We start from the raw sequence: 17,266 nt of genomic DNA on the forward strand, positions 1-17,266 counted from the left end.
AGAGTCATTTTCTAATTCCTAGCCCTCACTTAGCATCCAGTCTTAACTTTCTCTAGAATTTTTTAACCTATGCCTTTATTGGAAAAATTTTATGTGCTATCTTTCATATCCCCATTTCATTTTTATGTCCACCTGTATTTCCATTTCCCTCTTTCTCATTCCATAATATCTTTGTCTTACAATAGTCTAGATTTAGGAGCCACAATGTTTAAACTTTAGGATTATTTTTTGAAAAAATATTCCTTGTTAATTACATACCATATCTAAAGGATTACAACAACAACAAAAGATAAAGGTATGAGTTTAGGAATTTATTTTAAAAGTTAGAAGTACTCTTTTGAGCAATATGATCCCAGCGAACAATTTCTCAGATTTTCTCACATGACAGCTTTAAAATACTCTAATACAAGTTGTCTTTTCATATTCTATTTCCTATAACCTTAACATAATTTGAGTATTTATGAAACCTACTGGGTATTGCAGAAGGTTGACAAGATATTACAGCTAAACATCTTTATATGATTTTGATACCTCTCTCAATTTCCTCACCTGCCAAAATCGGGAGGAATTAAATGCTCTCTAGGGCTTCTTCTTAAGTAATCCAGTGATAATCTGACATCAGAAATCTTGTCCTCCTTAACCCTCTCTCCAAGGCTTCCCCAACTTTGTTTTAAAAAAATGGTAATTAAAAGATGAGGAAGGAAAAGAATGCTACAGTTAAATTCACTCAAGAAATACTTGCTTTGAGGATACTATATATAAACAGCATAATAAAATACTACATATATCCTTTCCCACTGACGTTTAACCTTCTAGTGAGGGCGAAAGTTAAAAAAACGAATGTGTGAAATAGGAAAAACAAAAAAAAGAGAAAACATAGGGGCCGAATTGCTCTTTTATACTTTGGATAGTGTTTGCAGGGTATATATTTTTCTATGCTTACATTTTTAATCTAAGTGCTTATATTCAGAGTGGACTCCTATTAGAGATCATACAGCTGTGTCTTGATACTTTCATGCAACAAACCATCTCTTTTGGGGACTTTATAGACTTTAGATCATGTTCAGTTATTACTAACGTGGCCAGATTCAGGATTACAACTTTGTTACCTGTTTCTGCTTATTTCCTGTGGTGTCTGTTCTGATCGCCATTATTCCCACCACTGGAGAAATTTTTAGTATTTTTTAAAATTTTTATGTAGACTTTTCTGAGTATATAAATCTGCATTTTTTCAGTGGTTTTTCATCCAAAGATTATTAAGTGGATGGATTGGATTAATAGATTGAGGGAGAAAGAGAAAGATCTATCAAACTTTTCATAGCCTGCTCTAAGTATCATAGCAGGTCAGATGAAATATAGAAACTTTATAACCATATAAATCCTTTTAATCCCATCTCCCTTTTAGCCTTTATAGGTATCCTATATTACATCTACATCAATTTAAAACATCTCAGGGGCCGGAGCGATAGCACAGCAGGTAGGGCGTTTGCCTTGCACGCAGCCGACCCGGGTTCGATCCCCGGCATCCCATATGGTCCCCCAAGCACCACCAGGAGTAATTCCTGAGTGCAAAGCCAGGAGTAACCCCTGAGCATCGCTGGGTGTGACCCAAAAAGCAAAAAAATTTAAAAAATAAATAAATAAATAAATAAATAAAACATCTCAGAGAGGGGCTGGAGCGACAGCACAGCAGGTAGGGTGTTTGCCTTGCATGCAGCCGACCCAGGTTCGATTCCCAGCATCCCATATGGTCCTCTGAGCACCGTCAGGAGTAATTCCTGAGTGCAGAGCCAGGAGTAACCCCTGTGCATCGCCAGGTGTGACCCAAAAAGCTTTAAAAAAAAATCTGAGAGAGTGGGATAACTATCTAGCAAAGAAAGGTTCATGTTTACTTCTTATTCCATGACAAGTGAATTAATCTAGACCTTCACCATCAATTTCTCCAATCATGGAAAGTCAACTGAACTCACTGATATTTTAGCAAAAATCAAGCTCAGGACTGGAGAGAGAGTAGAGGATAAGGCATCTGCCTTGCACACAGCTGACCCTGGGTGGATCCTGGGTCCAATCACATATGGCCTCACAAGCTCCACAAAGAGTAATCCCTGACAGAGAGTCAGGAGTGGCCCCTGAGCACTGCTACAGATGAGTATGAGCCCCACCCAAGAAAAAAAAACATAAAACACACTCAGGTTCATTACGTGAAGCAATGCAAGTCAAGTTCCTCATAATTCATCATATTTGATCAAGCCAAAATAAAATATGGACATATACTATTCACCTCAGACATATATTTTTAAGAGATATCAAGAAAAATAATGACTATTTCAACTTGAGTCCTTCTGTGGTGTAATAACTGACCACGGGATTTTAAAGTACGTTGTACTGGCATCTGTCTAACTTTACCCAATATATAAAATGTTGGAAACATTACCCCATGGTTCTACATAAGTCTGTTATTACCAAAGAACAATAATAGAAGGAACTGTGACTATCAATATGGTTTCTCGCTGGTAGACACTGCTGATAAGATTCTCTGCTGAATCATAGAGCTACAGCTGTGAAAGATAGAGTGCCGTGCACAGCCAGCACTCTGATATGCTTTAGAAAGTAATATGGTAAAATAAACAGCACATCTACAATTCTGACAGATTAAAATGTTAGCAAGTGTAAAGGCTGTTAACTAGGAAGTAAAGATTTCAGACTATTCTGTGACCATATAGGATGACACAAATCCATATTCAGGACTCATGAGCCCAAATTATAAAGAGATATTTAAATATTACGAATTACACTAAGACAAGGAATCTTGAAGCACATACAACACTCTGTACTGACCTCCAATGAACTAACTTCTACTTAAGAGATGTTTGGAAATGATGCACACATAAATGAACACGAAATGTTTTTAATGATTGTAAAAGCTTCCACACTGCTGGAATGATATATGCATGAAAGTACCATTAGCAGCAATATAAATCACAGTTAAAAAAAAAAGAAAGAAAGAAAGAAAAACACTTCCATACAGAACTGTGATGACAAGAATTAATCTAATTAAAAATGGTACAAAAGCAAAGAAGGAAAAAAGATGTGTTTAACAGAAAAAAATTTCAAGCAAAATAAGCGAAAAATATCTAATACATTGGGGGATCAGCAAATAATGTTAGCTGAAATTTACTATAGTGGAGCCATAGAGGGAGTAGCAGGATTAAGGCACCTGCATTGCATGTGGCCAGCCCTAGTTCAATCCTTGGCCTAACATGGTCCCCCATCAAAAACTGCCAAGAGGGACCCCTGAGCATGACTGGATAGGGCCTAAAGCCCTCACCCCAGAAAAAAAACTGATTTTTTTTAAGAAAGTATTGAAAATACCAGAGTTTTAAATTTAGCACTAAGAACTATAATATACTGGGCCCAGGAGATAGTTCGAACAGACAGAGTGCATGCCTTATCTGTACAAGGCCCACAGTCTGATCCTCAGCACTGTATGGTACCCCCAACACTGCCACTCTAGCTTGGGGGTGGGTGGGAGCACTGCCAGAACACTGTAGCACTGCAGCGCTGGACCTACACACCAACTCATGCCCACAGGGAGGTCTCCCAGTGCAGCCCAGGCCCAAAACTGCTGAAGGGCCCCGACCCATAAAAATACACTGTGAAAGAGAAACTGAACATGTAAATTAGTGATGTAAACAAAGCAAAGAGATGGAATCCTGTCAAAGTCCCCAAAACTGATCTATAAATTTAATGCAATTCCGCTACAAATCCGTATCGAGAGTTTGTTACTTTTTATTGTTTTACAGAAAGAGACAGACCGCTTCTAAAATTTACATGGAAAAGAAAAAGTAATAAGTAAAGGAATCTTTTTAAAGATTAAAGGAGTTGGGCCAGGGATATACTACGGGTACTTGCTCTGCACAAACCTGGGCCTGATTCCCAGCATCTGGCTTGCTCCCCTGAGCACTGCCAGGAGTGATTCCTGAGTGTAGAGTCAGGAGTAACCTCTGAGCATCACCAGGTGTGACTCCCCCCACCCCCCCAAAAAAAAAATCGAGGAGTTATAATTTTTCTTTAAAGAAAAATAAAAAGCGGGGTATGTTGAATGGTAGTCACAGAAATCAGTGATTCAAGTAGAAAAGTGAGTTTAGATGTGAGTCAGAAATAATTTTTACTGAAGGCTGATATGAAGGAGAGTGAAGACAGATTTTCTTTTTTTTTTTTTTTTGGCTTTTTGGGTCACACCTGGCGATGTACAGGGGTTACTCCTGGCTTTGCACTCAGGAATTACTCCTGGCGGTGCTCAGGGGACCACATGGGATGCTGGGAATCGAACCAGGGTCGGCCTCGTGCAAGGCAAAAGCCCTACCCGCTCTGCTATCGCTCTAGCCTCAGATTTTCAATACAAATATGAAACAACTAAAACCTTGGCTTATGCCTCATATCTTACATGAAAATTAAGTGAATTGCAAATCTATGAAAAATAAATTCCAGAACTAAACATAAAAGCAAAAACAGGGTAGAAATCTTAGTAACGTTACCAGAAGTCAAAATGTCTTCAGTAACAACTCATTGAATGAACCTACCTCAACCCCAGTTGCACCAAGGATAAAGATAATAATCCAGTATCACTTAAATACATAAGGATGTATCACTTAAATACATAAGAATGTATGAACATGAATACTGCAGGTTATATCTTAAAAATAAAACAACACAAATATTAAAAAAATTAAAAAATTAAAAATTTCTAATAAAAAATCAGAAAAAAAGATAGCAAAGTATTTCACCATCCTGACTATTCAACATCACAGTGGAGTTTAATTTGATGCAAAGAGACAAGAAAAATGAATGACAGAAATATACTCCAAGTAGGACATTTGCCCTGCATATGGCAAACCCGGGTTCAATCCCAGCATCCATACATTCCCCTGTTCAGAACCAGGATTAAGCCCTGAGCACCACTGGATGTAAAACAAAAATACAAAACAAAACAATATCAGAAAATAAAATATAAGCCTTCCATAATTATCCAGAAAAATCTGGATGCAAAAACAAAAACTCTTAGAGCTAAGAACAGATGTCATTAAGTATAGCACTATATCTACACAGTGAAATACTATGCAATCATCTGGAAAAGTAAGTCATGAAATTTGCTTATAAATGGATGGACATGGGGAGTATTATGCTGAGTGAAACGAGTGAAAAGAACAGACACACATAGGACAATTGCACTCATCTATGGGACATAAAAAAGCATAATATTAGACTAATAGGACAGTAAAAACAAGGGCCAGGAGGCTAGTCCACAGATGGAAACTTGCCACAAGTGGAAAGGCGTGGGGAGGGCAGTTAGGATAGAGAAAGGACCACTATGACAATGAGAGTTGGAAATGATCAAGTGCTGATAGATAAAGGGATATACATAACTTTTCAATACCTATACTGCAAACCATAATGCTCAAAAAAAGAGACAGTGAGGGAGCGGCGGGGGGGGGGGGGGGGGGGCGCCGGGATGGGAAGGGAGGGAGCATGAGGAGAAGGTGATGGGAGGGAAACTGGGGATATTAGTGGTGGGAAATGTATACTGGTGAAGGGACAGATATTGACTGAAATCCAGTCATGAACAACCTTGTGACTGTGTATCTCATGGTGATTCAATTTTTTTTTTAAAAAAAAGTACAAGTATTTAAAAGTATTTACAATCCCACTAACCAGAGAAAACTAACCAGAGAAAATTGTAAATGTTTCATTCTGCCTTAAATTACTGTTTATTTCTCCTGTAATATCTGTATCTGGTCTATCAAGATATAAAACAAATTTCTCCTAAGGTGCCTCTAAAGCGAGGTTTCTCTGACAGCATCATTTCTTGTACATCTTCATCATTTTCATCACAACCACCTCCTTCTTTTATGTTGATGAGCTGGATATAAATTCTCTTGGAACAACACACTGCCACCTGATTCCCCTGGTCAGCTATTTCCCTATAATCCCATTCACATTCTACCTGCATTTCACATGCAATGTAACCAACTTTTCAATGCTGAGCTGCATTTTCATTGTTGATGACAAAACTCTTTCTGTTTTGTGACATGAATCCTTCACTGAGAAATAAGAAAGGAATACAACAATCCGCACTGTTATCTGCATGAACTGAATAATATGATCACACAGTGGCCAAAACACTAACAAACCAATAGGCAACAGATCATGATGCACATTAGCTATTTACACAGTAAGTTGTGAACTAAAGGGACAATGTTAATGCTTGTACATTAGTTACTCGGTTATTATATGGAGATAGCTGAAATTTGGACTGTCTTGTTGGAGGACTGGTAACAGTTCACTAAACTGTGGTAAATAAAATTCATGTATATCACAATCAAAGAAGTGTCAGGTCATTAGTGACTTTATTTGTTCAGCAATAACATTAACATATGAAAAACTTATGAAAGACTGCCCCTCCATGCCCTAAGGACATTCATTCAAAAGAACACATGCACACAATTATTCATTCCTGTACTTAGTACAACAGCTAAGATACGGAATCAATCCAGGTGTCCAACAAAAGACAAATGGATTCTGAAGATGTGATACATATACAAAATGGAATACTAAGCAGCTGCAAAGAATGATGAAAGTATGCAATCTGCTCTAACTGGATGGAACTGGAAGATATCGTGCTGACCCAAGAAAGCCAGAAGGAGAAAGACAAACATAGGATGATCTCACTAATCTGGGGTATATAGGATAACTCGATGAGGAAATGTAATGTAGTAAACGGAGAGAGAGGAGGTGCCTAGATCACCTTTGACCACAAAGTTTAGGGAGAAAGGGAGAGAGGGAGAAAGGGAGAGAGGGAAAAAGGGAGAAGGAAAGAAAGAGAGAAAGAGAGAGAGAAAGAGAGAGAGAAAGAGAGAAAGAGAGAAAGAGAGAAAGAAAGAAAGAAAGAAAGAAAGAAAGAAAGAAAGAAAGAAAGAAAGAAAGAAAGAAAGAAAGAAAGAAAAAGAAAGAAAGAAAGAAAAAAAGAAAGAAAGAAAGAAAGAAAGAAAGAAAGAAAGAAAGAAAGAAAGAAAGAAAGAAAGAAAGAAAGAAAGAAAGAAAGAAAGAAAGATTAAGGAGAAAAGGAAGATGAGAAAGGAAAAAATGGGGGAACAGGGTTCAAGCTTCAGTTATACTGGTGATGTGGGAGAATGATATAATCATATATCCAAGGTTTTTTAATTAAATGAAAATAGACTGAATAGTGCTGGAGTGACAGTACAGCACATAGGGTGCTGCCTTGCATGCAGCAGACCCCGATTCAATCCCCAGCACTCCATATGGTCCCCTAGCCTGCCAGGAGTAATCCCTGAGCACTGCAAAGTGTGATCCCTGACTCAAAAAAAATTAATCAAAAATATAAAGAAACACTCACTATATAGTTATTGTAACAAAAATAACATTAAAATGGGTGCTGTTCATGCTTAAATAAATAAATATCTCGAAAAATAAGGTTTCCCCCTTCACTACCATAATCCAAAAATTCAAAAACAAGTAATTTACAGATATTCTATAGATATAATCAGCCCTTCATATTCATATGCTTTTTTATTTTTATTTTTTTATTTTTTTGCTTTTTGGGTCATACCCAGCGATGCTCAGGGGTTACTCCTGGCTCTGAACTCAGGAATTACTCCTGGCGGTGCTTGAGAGACCATATGGGATGCCAGGGATCGAACCTGGGTCAGCCGCGTGCGGCAAATGCCCTACTGCTGTGCTATGGCTCTGGCCCCCCATATGCTTTTTTAACAGAACATATGATACTCATAATCAACTTTCATAAATTAAACTTGGAATTTAGTACCCAAAAATAAAAGAATGGAGATTTTAAACTTTCATATTGTAAAAAACTAAAGCACGCTGAGGGCGTGAACACTCGAGGGCTCTCAGGGCGGCTGTCTCACCGCCCGAGTTCGGTGCTCTGAAGCCGTTGTGTATGGGCTAGATAGGGACAGCCGTTGGCCAAGGACAGGCGAAGGAAGAACGAGGACCAAGCTGGTTGCTGATTAGTTACCGTTTATTCAATCTTCCATCTTTCCCATCTCCCACACTTCTAGTTCCATCCTCTCTCTGGATCTACTGCAGCCTGGATTCTCGTCTCTCTCCTCCCTTTTTCCTCTCTCGCCCTTGCCCCTAGGTTACACACTGCCAGGTCATGTAGAGTCAAATGACTCCCAGGTTACAAAAGCATAGCATTTGCTAAGTCTTCCTGTGTCCATACAAAAAGGACACTGCTCTGAATAAACTATGCAAAGGACTCAAGGAGAAGAGAAAAACATTATTTACAAGTCAACAGAACACTAAGAAAGAAGCTACCAATAAACACAAAGGAATGGGAGCACCATAACGGGAGTGACCCAATAAACCTAAACTACCTGAGGCTATGTTATTCTACACATATGATTTCCTCACCTGCTGTAAACTTTATCATAATAGAAGAGTTCAATTGTGCAATTATGCAAATTGATTATCATTTTTACCCTACTATATAAAAAGTGGAAAATAAAATCAACAGTGATAGTGATAAGTAAGCATATTTTTGTAATAACAAAACTGGTTTTATAAATTTAATTCCAGTGAGACAAAAGCAGGACTTTTCAGCATTAGTCACTGGAATTATGCCAGTTTTCATTATGAACATTAAAAAGTCAAGTAAATATATAAGAGCAACACAAATTGCAAAATTAATTTATCAAAGATATTATTTATAATTAAGAATTGCATATTTTTTTTTATCTGACAATGGAACCCCTCTAATAACAACTGTTTGGGTTTTGCATTACAATTGGAAACTGGCAAATGCTCTTACATTTACTAATACTTATTCAAAGTCATATGCTATTAAATTGAATAAAACACTTCTATTAGTAGTCATGGAAGATGAAACATGAAAACATGGTAATATCTTTTAAGTCCTAAAATGACAAAAAAAATAGCTAATTGTCTCTGTAAGGAATCTAAATATTCTGTATGTAAGCTTATTTATTCTGTCTTTGAAATAATTAGCTCTATATCACAGGAGAAACATTAGAGAAAAGGAAATTAAAACAGAAAAGATGGAATGAAAAATAATCTGAATTATAACACTTTGGTATTTTTTCCCAAGCAGTTTAGACAGAAAGTTCTAGTTGTTTGTTCTTGTTTTGGGGCCGGCCATGCACCACAGTACACAAGGCTTACTCCTGACTCTGTGTTCAAGGATCACTCCTGGTGGTACTCAGGGAATAATTATTGTTCATATTTAATATTTAATTAAAATGTAATATTATTAATATTTAATAATAAACATTAAGAGGCAAATGGAGGCTGGAGAGAAAGTACAGTGGGTAAGGCATTTTGCCTTACATGCACCGAACCTGGGTTTGATCCTAAGCATCCCACTGTACTTTCTCCCTGAGCACTGCCAAGAGTAATTCCTAAGTGCAGAGCCAGGAGTAACCCCTGAGCATTGCCAGGTATAACCCAAAAAGTAAAAATTTTCTTTAAAAAAAATTTTTAGAAAAAAATGGGATGTCTGCTTTGCCATTTAACACATCATTTAATGTACATATATAACCACTACTTAACCATTATTCAATAACTAAAGCAATCTATTTTACTTACCCCAACAATTCGTTTCATAGCATCCAATTTAGCAGAATCTTTATTGCTTTCCAACATTTGCTTTAGATCTTCATTTCTATTACAAAAAAAAAATTTCCATACTTCAATTTTAATATTGGATAGCTACTATTATACATACTTTTACTTAAAATATGACAGGAATAATAAGATAGAAACAATATGATAGGCTATATTAAGTTATACATCCTTATTGACAATATTTGTTTCATAATAAATATTAAGGTGCTATACTATCATCAACCCCACCAATAAAACAGAAATATAAAATACACACCTATTTTTGTCAAACTACTTATGTAAAAAAAGGCATACAAATTCTAATATCCCAAAATTTCTTTCTCCTAGTAAGGACAAAAAAGAAATATTCTTTTTTTTTTTCTTTTTTTGGGTCACACCCGGCGATGCACAGGAGTCCACTCCTGGCTCTGCACTCAGGAATGACTCCTGGCGGTGCTCAGGGGACCATATGAGATGCTGGGATTCGAACCCAGGTTGGCCACATGCAAGGCAAACACCCTACCCGCTGTGCTATTGCTCCAGCCCCCAAAAAGAAATATTCTTGAGTTAGTTCCAAAAATCTTTTCATTTGCCAAAAAAGTGAAAATATCAAGAAAGAGTGCCAATTAAAGAAAAGACATGTATCATTCACATTATCCCTTTTTTTCCTCCTTCTCTCCCAGGAGAATGCAAATATAAAAAAGAAATCGCCACTGATAATCCATAATTCAAATAATTAAAAGTTAATTTTAACATCTTAACAAGGGGGATGAGGTCATGAATTTGGGCAGTTAGTGAAAAGGATAAAAATCTAGACCTGATTTAAATTCACAAGCAGAAGCTGACATCAATAGTATATGACAAGTGAGGCTGAGGCAGGCATGGCCTCAAGATGCCACCATTCCCAGCTTGGATGACAAAGCAGGAGGTGCTACCTGATGCTACGAGTGAAGGTAACTCCGGAGGAAGTAGACATTTGCTCTTTTCCATGGCTGTTTGCTACACAAGCCTACTTAGAAGATATTCCAAACAAAATAGTGCCTAGGCAGATGAGCTACAAAAGGAGAAAAAGCATGCATAATCGTTGTGAATCAAGTTCCTTTGGTTCACACCTGATCAGCCTTGATTTTTCACAGATTCACATCTTCTATCAACCAAAGTTATCATTATGATCTCGAGTCATATTTTCCCTTCAGTATAGCAAACAGCCTTTTTAAAGTTGTAATCTACCATAGTCTAGGTAAGATAGCTACAAGAGCAATAATGTACATCGTTACTGCACCTTCACCATCAACAATGGGCCCATGATCTATCCCCACTGTCCTGGTGTCCCTTCAACTCTGCCTGTTCCCTCTTCCTACTACTCAGGAAGAAAGTTGATGGAATAAAGAAGGGATCACTAAGAAAATGATGGCTGGGAGATGCGTGCCAAAAGTAGATAATGGACCAAACATGAAAATCACTCAATATCTGTATTGCAAATCATAATGTCCCAAAGTAGAGAGAGAGTAATGGGGAATAGTCTGCCATGGAGGCAGGGGGAGGGTGGGAAAGGTGGAGTATACCGGGGATATTGGTGGTGGGGAATGTGCACTGGTGGAGGGATGGGTGTTTGATCATTGTGTGATGGCAACCCAAACAAGAAAGCTTGTAACTATCTCACAGTGATTGAATAAAATTAAAAAAAAAGAAAGAAAGAAAGTTGGCAGTTGGCAACAGAGTTGGTGGAAAAGTTTTTCAAAACACTTATATAGCTAGGCAGAATACTCAGGTTTGAGACCAAAAACATTGTGCTTAAAAGAGAACACTGCTAAACTGGCTTTCATCAAAACAAAAAGCTTTTGCTTTTTTGAAAGACCCCCTAGCAGAAAGGGGAAAAAATGAAGTACAGGTTGGCAAAGTATTTGCAATTACATATGTGACAAAGAACTAGTATCCAAAATAATACCAAAAAAAAGAAATTCTAATATTTAATGGTGGGGAAAACCCAATTCAATTAGAAAAAGAGAAAAAAATTCATGGACTACATTATGAACTTCCACAATTTCCTATGCATAAGTCCCATCCACTAATGTGACTTCAGATGGAAACAAGGTCTTCAAAGAGGTAACTGTAGTTAAAGAACGTCATTAATATGAAGACTGGATCTTTACGACCGGGTGACCTCCTCCAAGAGGGTGGGGCCCCAATGAAGTTCACACAAGGAAGAAGGACCATATGAAGACTTAAGGAGAAGGTGGCCATGGAGAAGTCTCAGAGGAAACCAAACCTGCCAGCTCCTGATCATGGACTCGGAGCCTCCAGAATTAGAAGGAAATAAACGCTGTTGACAAAGTCACCCACTTTGCAGCATGCGTCATGGCAGCCCTAGCAAACTAACACAGGAGTTAAGTGAGACAAATGCCACTGCAGTGAAAAAGTGAAAAGCTAAGCTCATCCCCACTCCCCAAAAAGAGTAGAGGCAATAAAATTTATTACAGACTACTCTGCCTTTCCAAGCAGCTCATAAAATTTAATGCAATGCTAACCATTAGAACACAAAAATAATTAAAACACCTGTATTTTTCTAATTAAAAATACAATACAGCTAGAAAATGTGCATACAATGGAGACAACAAAATATGAGATTACCAAACAGGACAGAGAGACAGTACAGCAAGCAGGGTGTTTGACTTACATCCAGCAGTCAACCCAGTTTTGATCCCCGGCATCCCATATGATCCCCCTAGCACCGCCAGGAGAGATTCCTGAGTACAAAGCCAGCAGTAAGCCCTGAGCACTGCCAGGTGTGGCTCCAAAACAAAAACAAAGAAACCTACCAAAAAACAAAATATGTTAAATAATAACTGGAATGTAATGAATTAAGAATTTCTTTAAAATTTTTCAGGTTTTCATAATAAATGGGTAAATAGAAAAGGGGAAAATTAACAAAACCACACAGTATTTTTTATTCTTTTTTTATTATTTTACTTAATTACCAAACATATAAACATATAAAACCTACCTAAAATAAACTTCAAAAGCTTTCATGTTTTTTTTTCTTTTTTTTTCTTTTTGGGTCACACCTGGCGATGCACAGGGGTTATTCCTGGCTCTGCACTCAGGAATTACCCCTGGCCGTGCTCAGGGGACCATATGGGATGCTGGGATTCGAACCCGGGTCGGTCGCGTGCAAGGCAAACGCCCTACCCGCTGTGCTATCCCTCCAGCCCCAAAAGCTTTCATGTTTTTAAATAAAGTTCAAAAACACAGCCTTGAGCTACGAGGAGCCACTGAATATGACCAAGTGTCACCCAAACAGAAAACAAAGACTTGAGTCAAAATAATGCTGAGTTTTATGCTGATAGGGTGACGGGAGGGATACTGGAGACTTTGGTGGTTTAAGGGCACTGGTGGAGGGATGGGTACTCAATCATTGTATGACTGAAACGTAAGCATGAAAGTTTGTATGTCTCACAGTGATTCATTAAAATATATACATATATAAACATATTTAAATCCAAGAAATAATAATACTGAATTTTGAATATTTTCATTTGACTCTGCTGAAAACCAATACCCATTTCAAGTAAGCTTTTTGAGATTTACCTACTTGTTCATTTATCTAGTTACTTAAAGCTTTCAGAGCTTTGAGTACCAGGATGATGGCTTTATTTTTACATAAGTGACATCTTGTGGTGTTAAGCGGTATAACTTTTTCTTTCATCTTAAACATTTACCTGTTCTTGCAGTTTAGGAGAACAGAGTTTAATATGAACTGGAAGGCAAAAGAAAGTCTTTATATTACCAAGAAATAACTCCCATTTCAGCGCCAGAAAATAAGCAGCAAGTATAATTTTTAAAAAATAAATAAACCAACATAATCTTACTCTACATAAAAATACACAGGAGGTAGGATTTTTACATAGCATAACTATTAGTTCTTTTTTGAAAACCACTAACATCTACACTATTCCTTTTAAGGACTGTGTAAAATAAGGGAGGTAACCCTACTTGCAGCACCACTCACTGTATCAGTGCTACTACAAGTGTAACTACCCAAAGAAGACTGATCCAAAAGCTTTGGCCAAACCACAATACACGGCTCTGTTAGGAGAGCCTAGGAACTGAGAGCAAGCAGAGACTTACAGAGCAATTCAATGGTGTGATTTACTCTCTTTAGAATCTAGAAAGAACTGGGTGCTTATATTTTGAACACTTTTCATCCCATTGTTCCAGTACTTAATTATTTTATTGTATTTTTACACAAGAATTTAACAACTATGGATCGGATATTGAAGTGGTCAAAGAAGCTCCTTGGCCAGTGTGAGAGCACTTCACTGCAGCACATTGCTTTCCTTTTCCTGAAAACACTTAACAAAACTGTGTACTCAAGAGAGCAACTTCTGAAACTTAAATCCAGGAATGATGGATTGGGAAAAGTGAAAAGGAATAGTATTTTCACTTGAAGTATATCCTAAGAAGCTATTAAAATCCTTGAAGGGGAGGACTGGATTTGACTGTATGATCAAAGTTCAAACATGAGATTTTTTGTTACTGGACCTCACTGTTAATTAATAAAAAAAAATTTTAAAAAACACTACCAAAGTCTCATGAATACTTTTAGATTATCCCTCTACATTTGATACAAGTGATACTCCTCTTCCCTCTTAAAATTTCTTTCTCCCTTAAGATTTTATAACAATTTTCATCTGGTTCCCAGGTGCATTTGTGACACACCAATAAATAAAAACAATAAAAATCCTTGCCCATTCTAATAAGAGCAAAAATCAGCATAATAAGTAAATTTTAACCCATAAGTCATGAAGGAAAAATAGAGTAGAGAGAGAATATGGGAGGGCAAGGAGGCAATCTTAAAGGCAGTAGTTAGAGTAGGCTGAGATATCAGAGGGGATGGGTGAGGGACAAGTAGGGGCACACTCTAGGCGAAAAGAAAAAATAATAATAATGCCAAAGTAGGTACATAATTCTATTCTGAATGAAATAAGTACCTACTGAGCATTTTGAATAGTGGAGAATCCCTATCAATTCCATGTAATGGCTGCCGTTTGGAAGCTACTGTATAGACTTGGTACTGGAACTTCAAAGTCTACACTTGCCACTGTAACTATGAAGCTGAGGATAACTTCCTAAAAGCACTGGCCATTAACCAGGATAGGCTGGATGTAAGGGTCCAAAATTCTTGAAAGAGAAGCACACAAACACATCAGCTTATTTCCCTGACTGCATTTCCCAAGATGCGATGTAAGAGAATACAGAACTCAAAGGAAAATGTTTTCTGAAGAAATACATGTTGAAGGTCAGGGCAAAAATCAGAACCAGATCTTGAAGAGCAAAGTCTCAGAGGAGGCAATCATTAAAAATTCCATCAAGTGGGCTTTATTGACAGGATTCCAGGAAACACAGCAAAAATAAATAAATAAACAAACAGCAGCTAGGAGGTTAAATACCTGAACAGAGATTTCAACAACCACAGATTAATAGGAAGTAAAGCTCAAATTCAAGAATCTTAAGTAGCAAGGTCTTGACAAAACTTCACTCTTTTAGTCAAAGCTACAGAAAAGCTACCCAACAAAGTAAGGGTAATTCCTAGAAGTAGGATTAATAAATAATAATGACTGAAATAGGCAAAGCCTTAGAAAGTTTTAAATCAGAGTTTTAAAAAGGGATCAAAGAAGCATGCTAAAAAAAAAAAACTGAAACAGACAAGGCCTTAAAAAGTACTTAACACAGAAGTTAAGATCAAAATAGTATGCTATGACAAAAGAGTTAAGATTATGAAGTTGAGCAAAGAAAGCAAGACTCTTCAACATATGCTACTAGGAAAACTGGTTGGCCCCCTGAAAAAAATGAATTCAGATCCCAATCTCACACCATGAACAAAAGTCAACTCAAAATGGATTAATGGGGGCCGGAGCAATAGAACATAGGGTAAGGTGTTTGCCTTGCATGAGGCCGACCTGGGTTCAATCCCCAGCATCCCATATGGTCCCTCAAGCACCACCAAGAGTAATTCCTGAGTGCAGAGCCAGGAGTAACCCCTGAGCATTGCCGGGTGTGACCCAAAAAGCCAAAAATAAATAAATAAATATAAAATTCTTTTTTAAAAAAATGGATTAATGATCTCAATATCAGACTTGAAAACATCAATTTTATTAAGGAATATAGAAGAATACTTAATGACACTGAATCTAGAGGCAACTTCAACAAATTAATACCACTGGCAAAGGAAATGAAGCAAAGAAAAACAAACAAAATGACATCAAATTAAGAAGTTCTACACTGCAAAATAAATGGCCAGAATAAAATAGAAAATATTCATCCACCACTCATCTGACAACAGATTAATATCCAAGATATATAATGTGCTTATAAAACAAGATAAAGACAATCAATTCTAACCAACAATGGGGAGAAGAGATGAGCATACAGATGGCCAACAGATATATGAAAAAAAGGCTCTGCCCCATCAGTGAAATGCAAATCAAAATGCACTAAACATTAATGATAATTCATTAAACAATGAAATATCACCTCACACCACTGAGACTGGCATATATCACAACAAGCAAACACAATCAGTGTTGGCATGGAAATGATGAAAAAGGATCCTCATTCACTGCTGGTGGGAATAGTTTTTGGAATACCATATGAACACTTAACCAAATCTAAGAATTACATTTCCATATGACCCAGCAACTCCACTTCTGAGCATCTTTTTGGACACAGAGTCCAAAAACTCTATTCTGAAATGTCATCTGCACTCCTCTTATTTAGTATTCATAATAGCCAAAATCTGGAAACAAATGTACGAAAGCAAATGGCTGGATAAAGAAACTATAGTATACAGACAACGGGCAACTACTTGGTTATAAGGAAAGATGAAATCATGCAATTTGCCACTATATGGACAGAATTGGAGAATATCATGCTGTGTGAAGGCAGCCAGAAGAGGAAGAGATACAGAATGATCTACCTTATATGTGGGATGTAAAGAAACTCACATAGTAAAGGAATAACAAGGGGTCCATGGCAAGAAAAATCTGTGAATGGATCTACACAGGACTCAGTTTACCATGATGGGGAAATGGGGAAGTAGAGGTTTGGTGTTGGAATGTCTTTTGTGCCAAACCCTACAACATTACTGTAATCACAGCACCCAAAATTTTAAAACAACGACAGAACAAAGTGGTATGGTAGTATTCTGTCAAGAAAACAAACAAACAAAAAACAAACCTCTTTGTATTTTGTTCTGGACCACCTGTTGGTACCCAGGGATTGTTCCCAGGGGTGCCCAAGTGCCCATTTGTGGCCAATTCAGGCAAGTTACTACCCGTTATACTATCTCTTCAGCCCACAACACCTTTTGAGAAGCAGATATTCAAAGGTTCATCAATGTTTAATCCTAAAAATAAGCCTCTACCTGCCAGGGACTGGCTTCAGTGATCAAATTAAGTCACATGTGTTAGGCACTGCAGTAGATCCCCTACACTGCAAAGAAAAAAGAAAATATATCTAGCATCTGCTTACAAATCATTAGCATGGCGAGACATGCTAAAAAAAAAAGAAAATAATAAAAACAGACTCACAGGAAACTCGTGAGTCA

General features: G+C 37.3%; 1 protein-coding gene across 2 annotated transcripts in view; it reads right to left on the reverse strand.

Annotated features, from left to right (window-relative positions):
- Positions 1 to 17,266, reverse strand: part of AP3B1 (adaptor related protein complex 3 subunit beta 1) — a 225,136-nt gene that overhangs the window by 190,296 nt on the left and 17,574 nt on the right. For both annotated transcript variants that reach the window (XR_008627187.1, XM_004613140.2), the window contains exon 2: positions 9,643 to 9,718. Coding sequence is in view for 1 of the 2 variants with exons in the window: in XM_004613140.2 (XP_004613197.2) it covers positions 9,643 to 9,718 (76 nt within the window). In the remaining variant the exon portion in view is untranslated. The remainder of the gene's footprint in view (positions 1 to 9,642; positions 9,719 to 17,266) is intronic.

The sequence above is a fragment of the Sorex araneus genome, chromosome 1 (assembly GCF_027595985.1).
Source record: "Sorex araneus isolate mSorAra2 chromosome 1, mSorAra2.pri, whole genome shotgun sequence".
In the NCBI taxonomy this organism is placed as follows: Eukaryota; Metazoa; Chordata; class Mammalia; order Eulipotyphla; family Soricidae; genus Sorex; species Sorex araneus.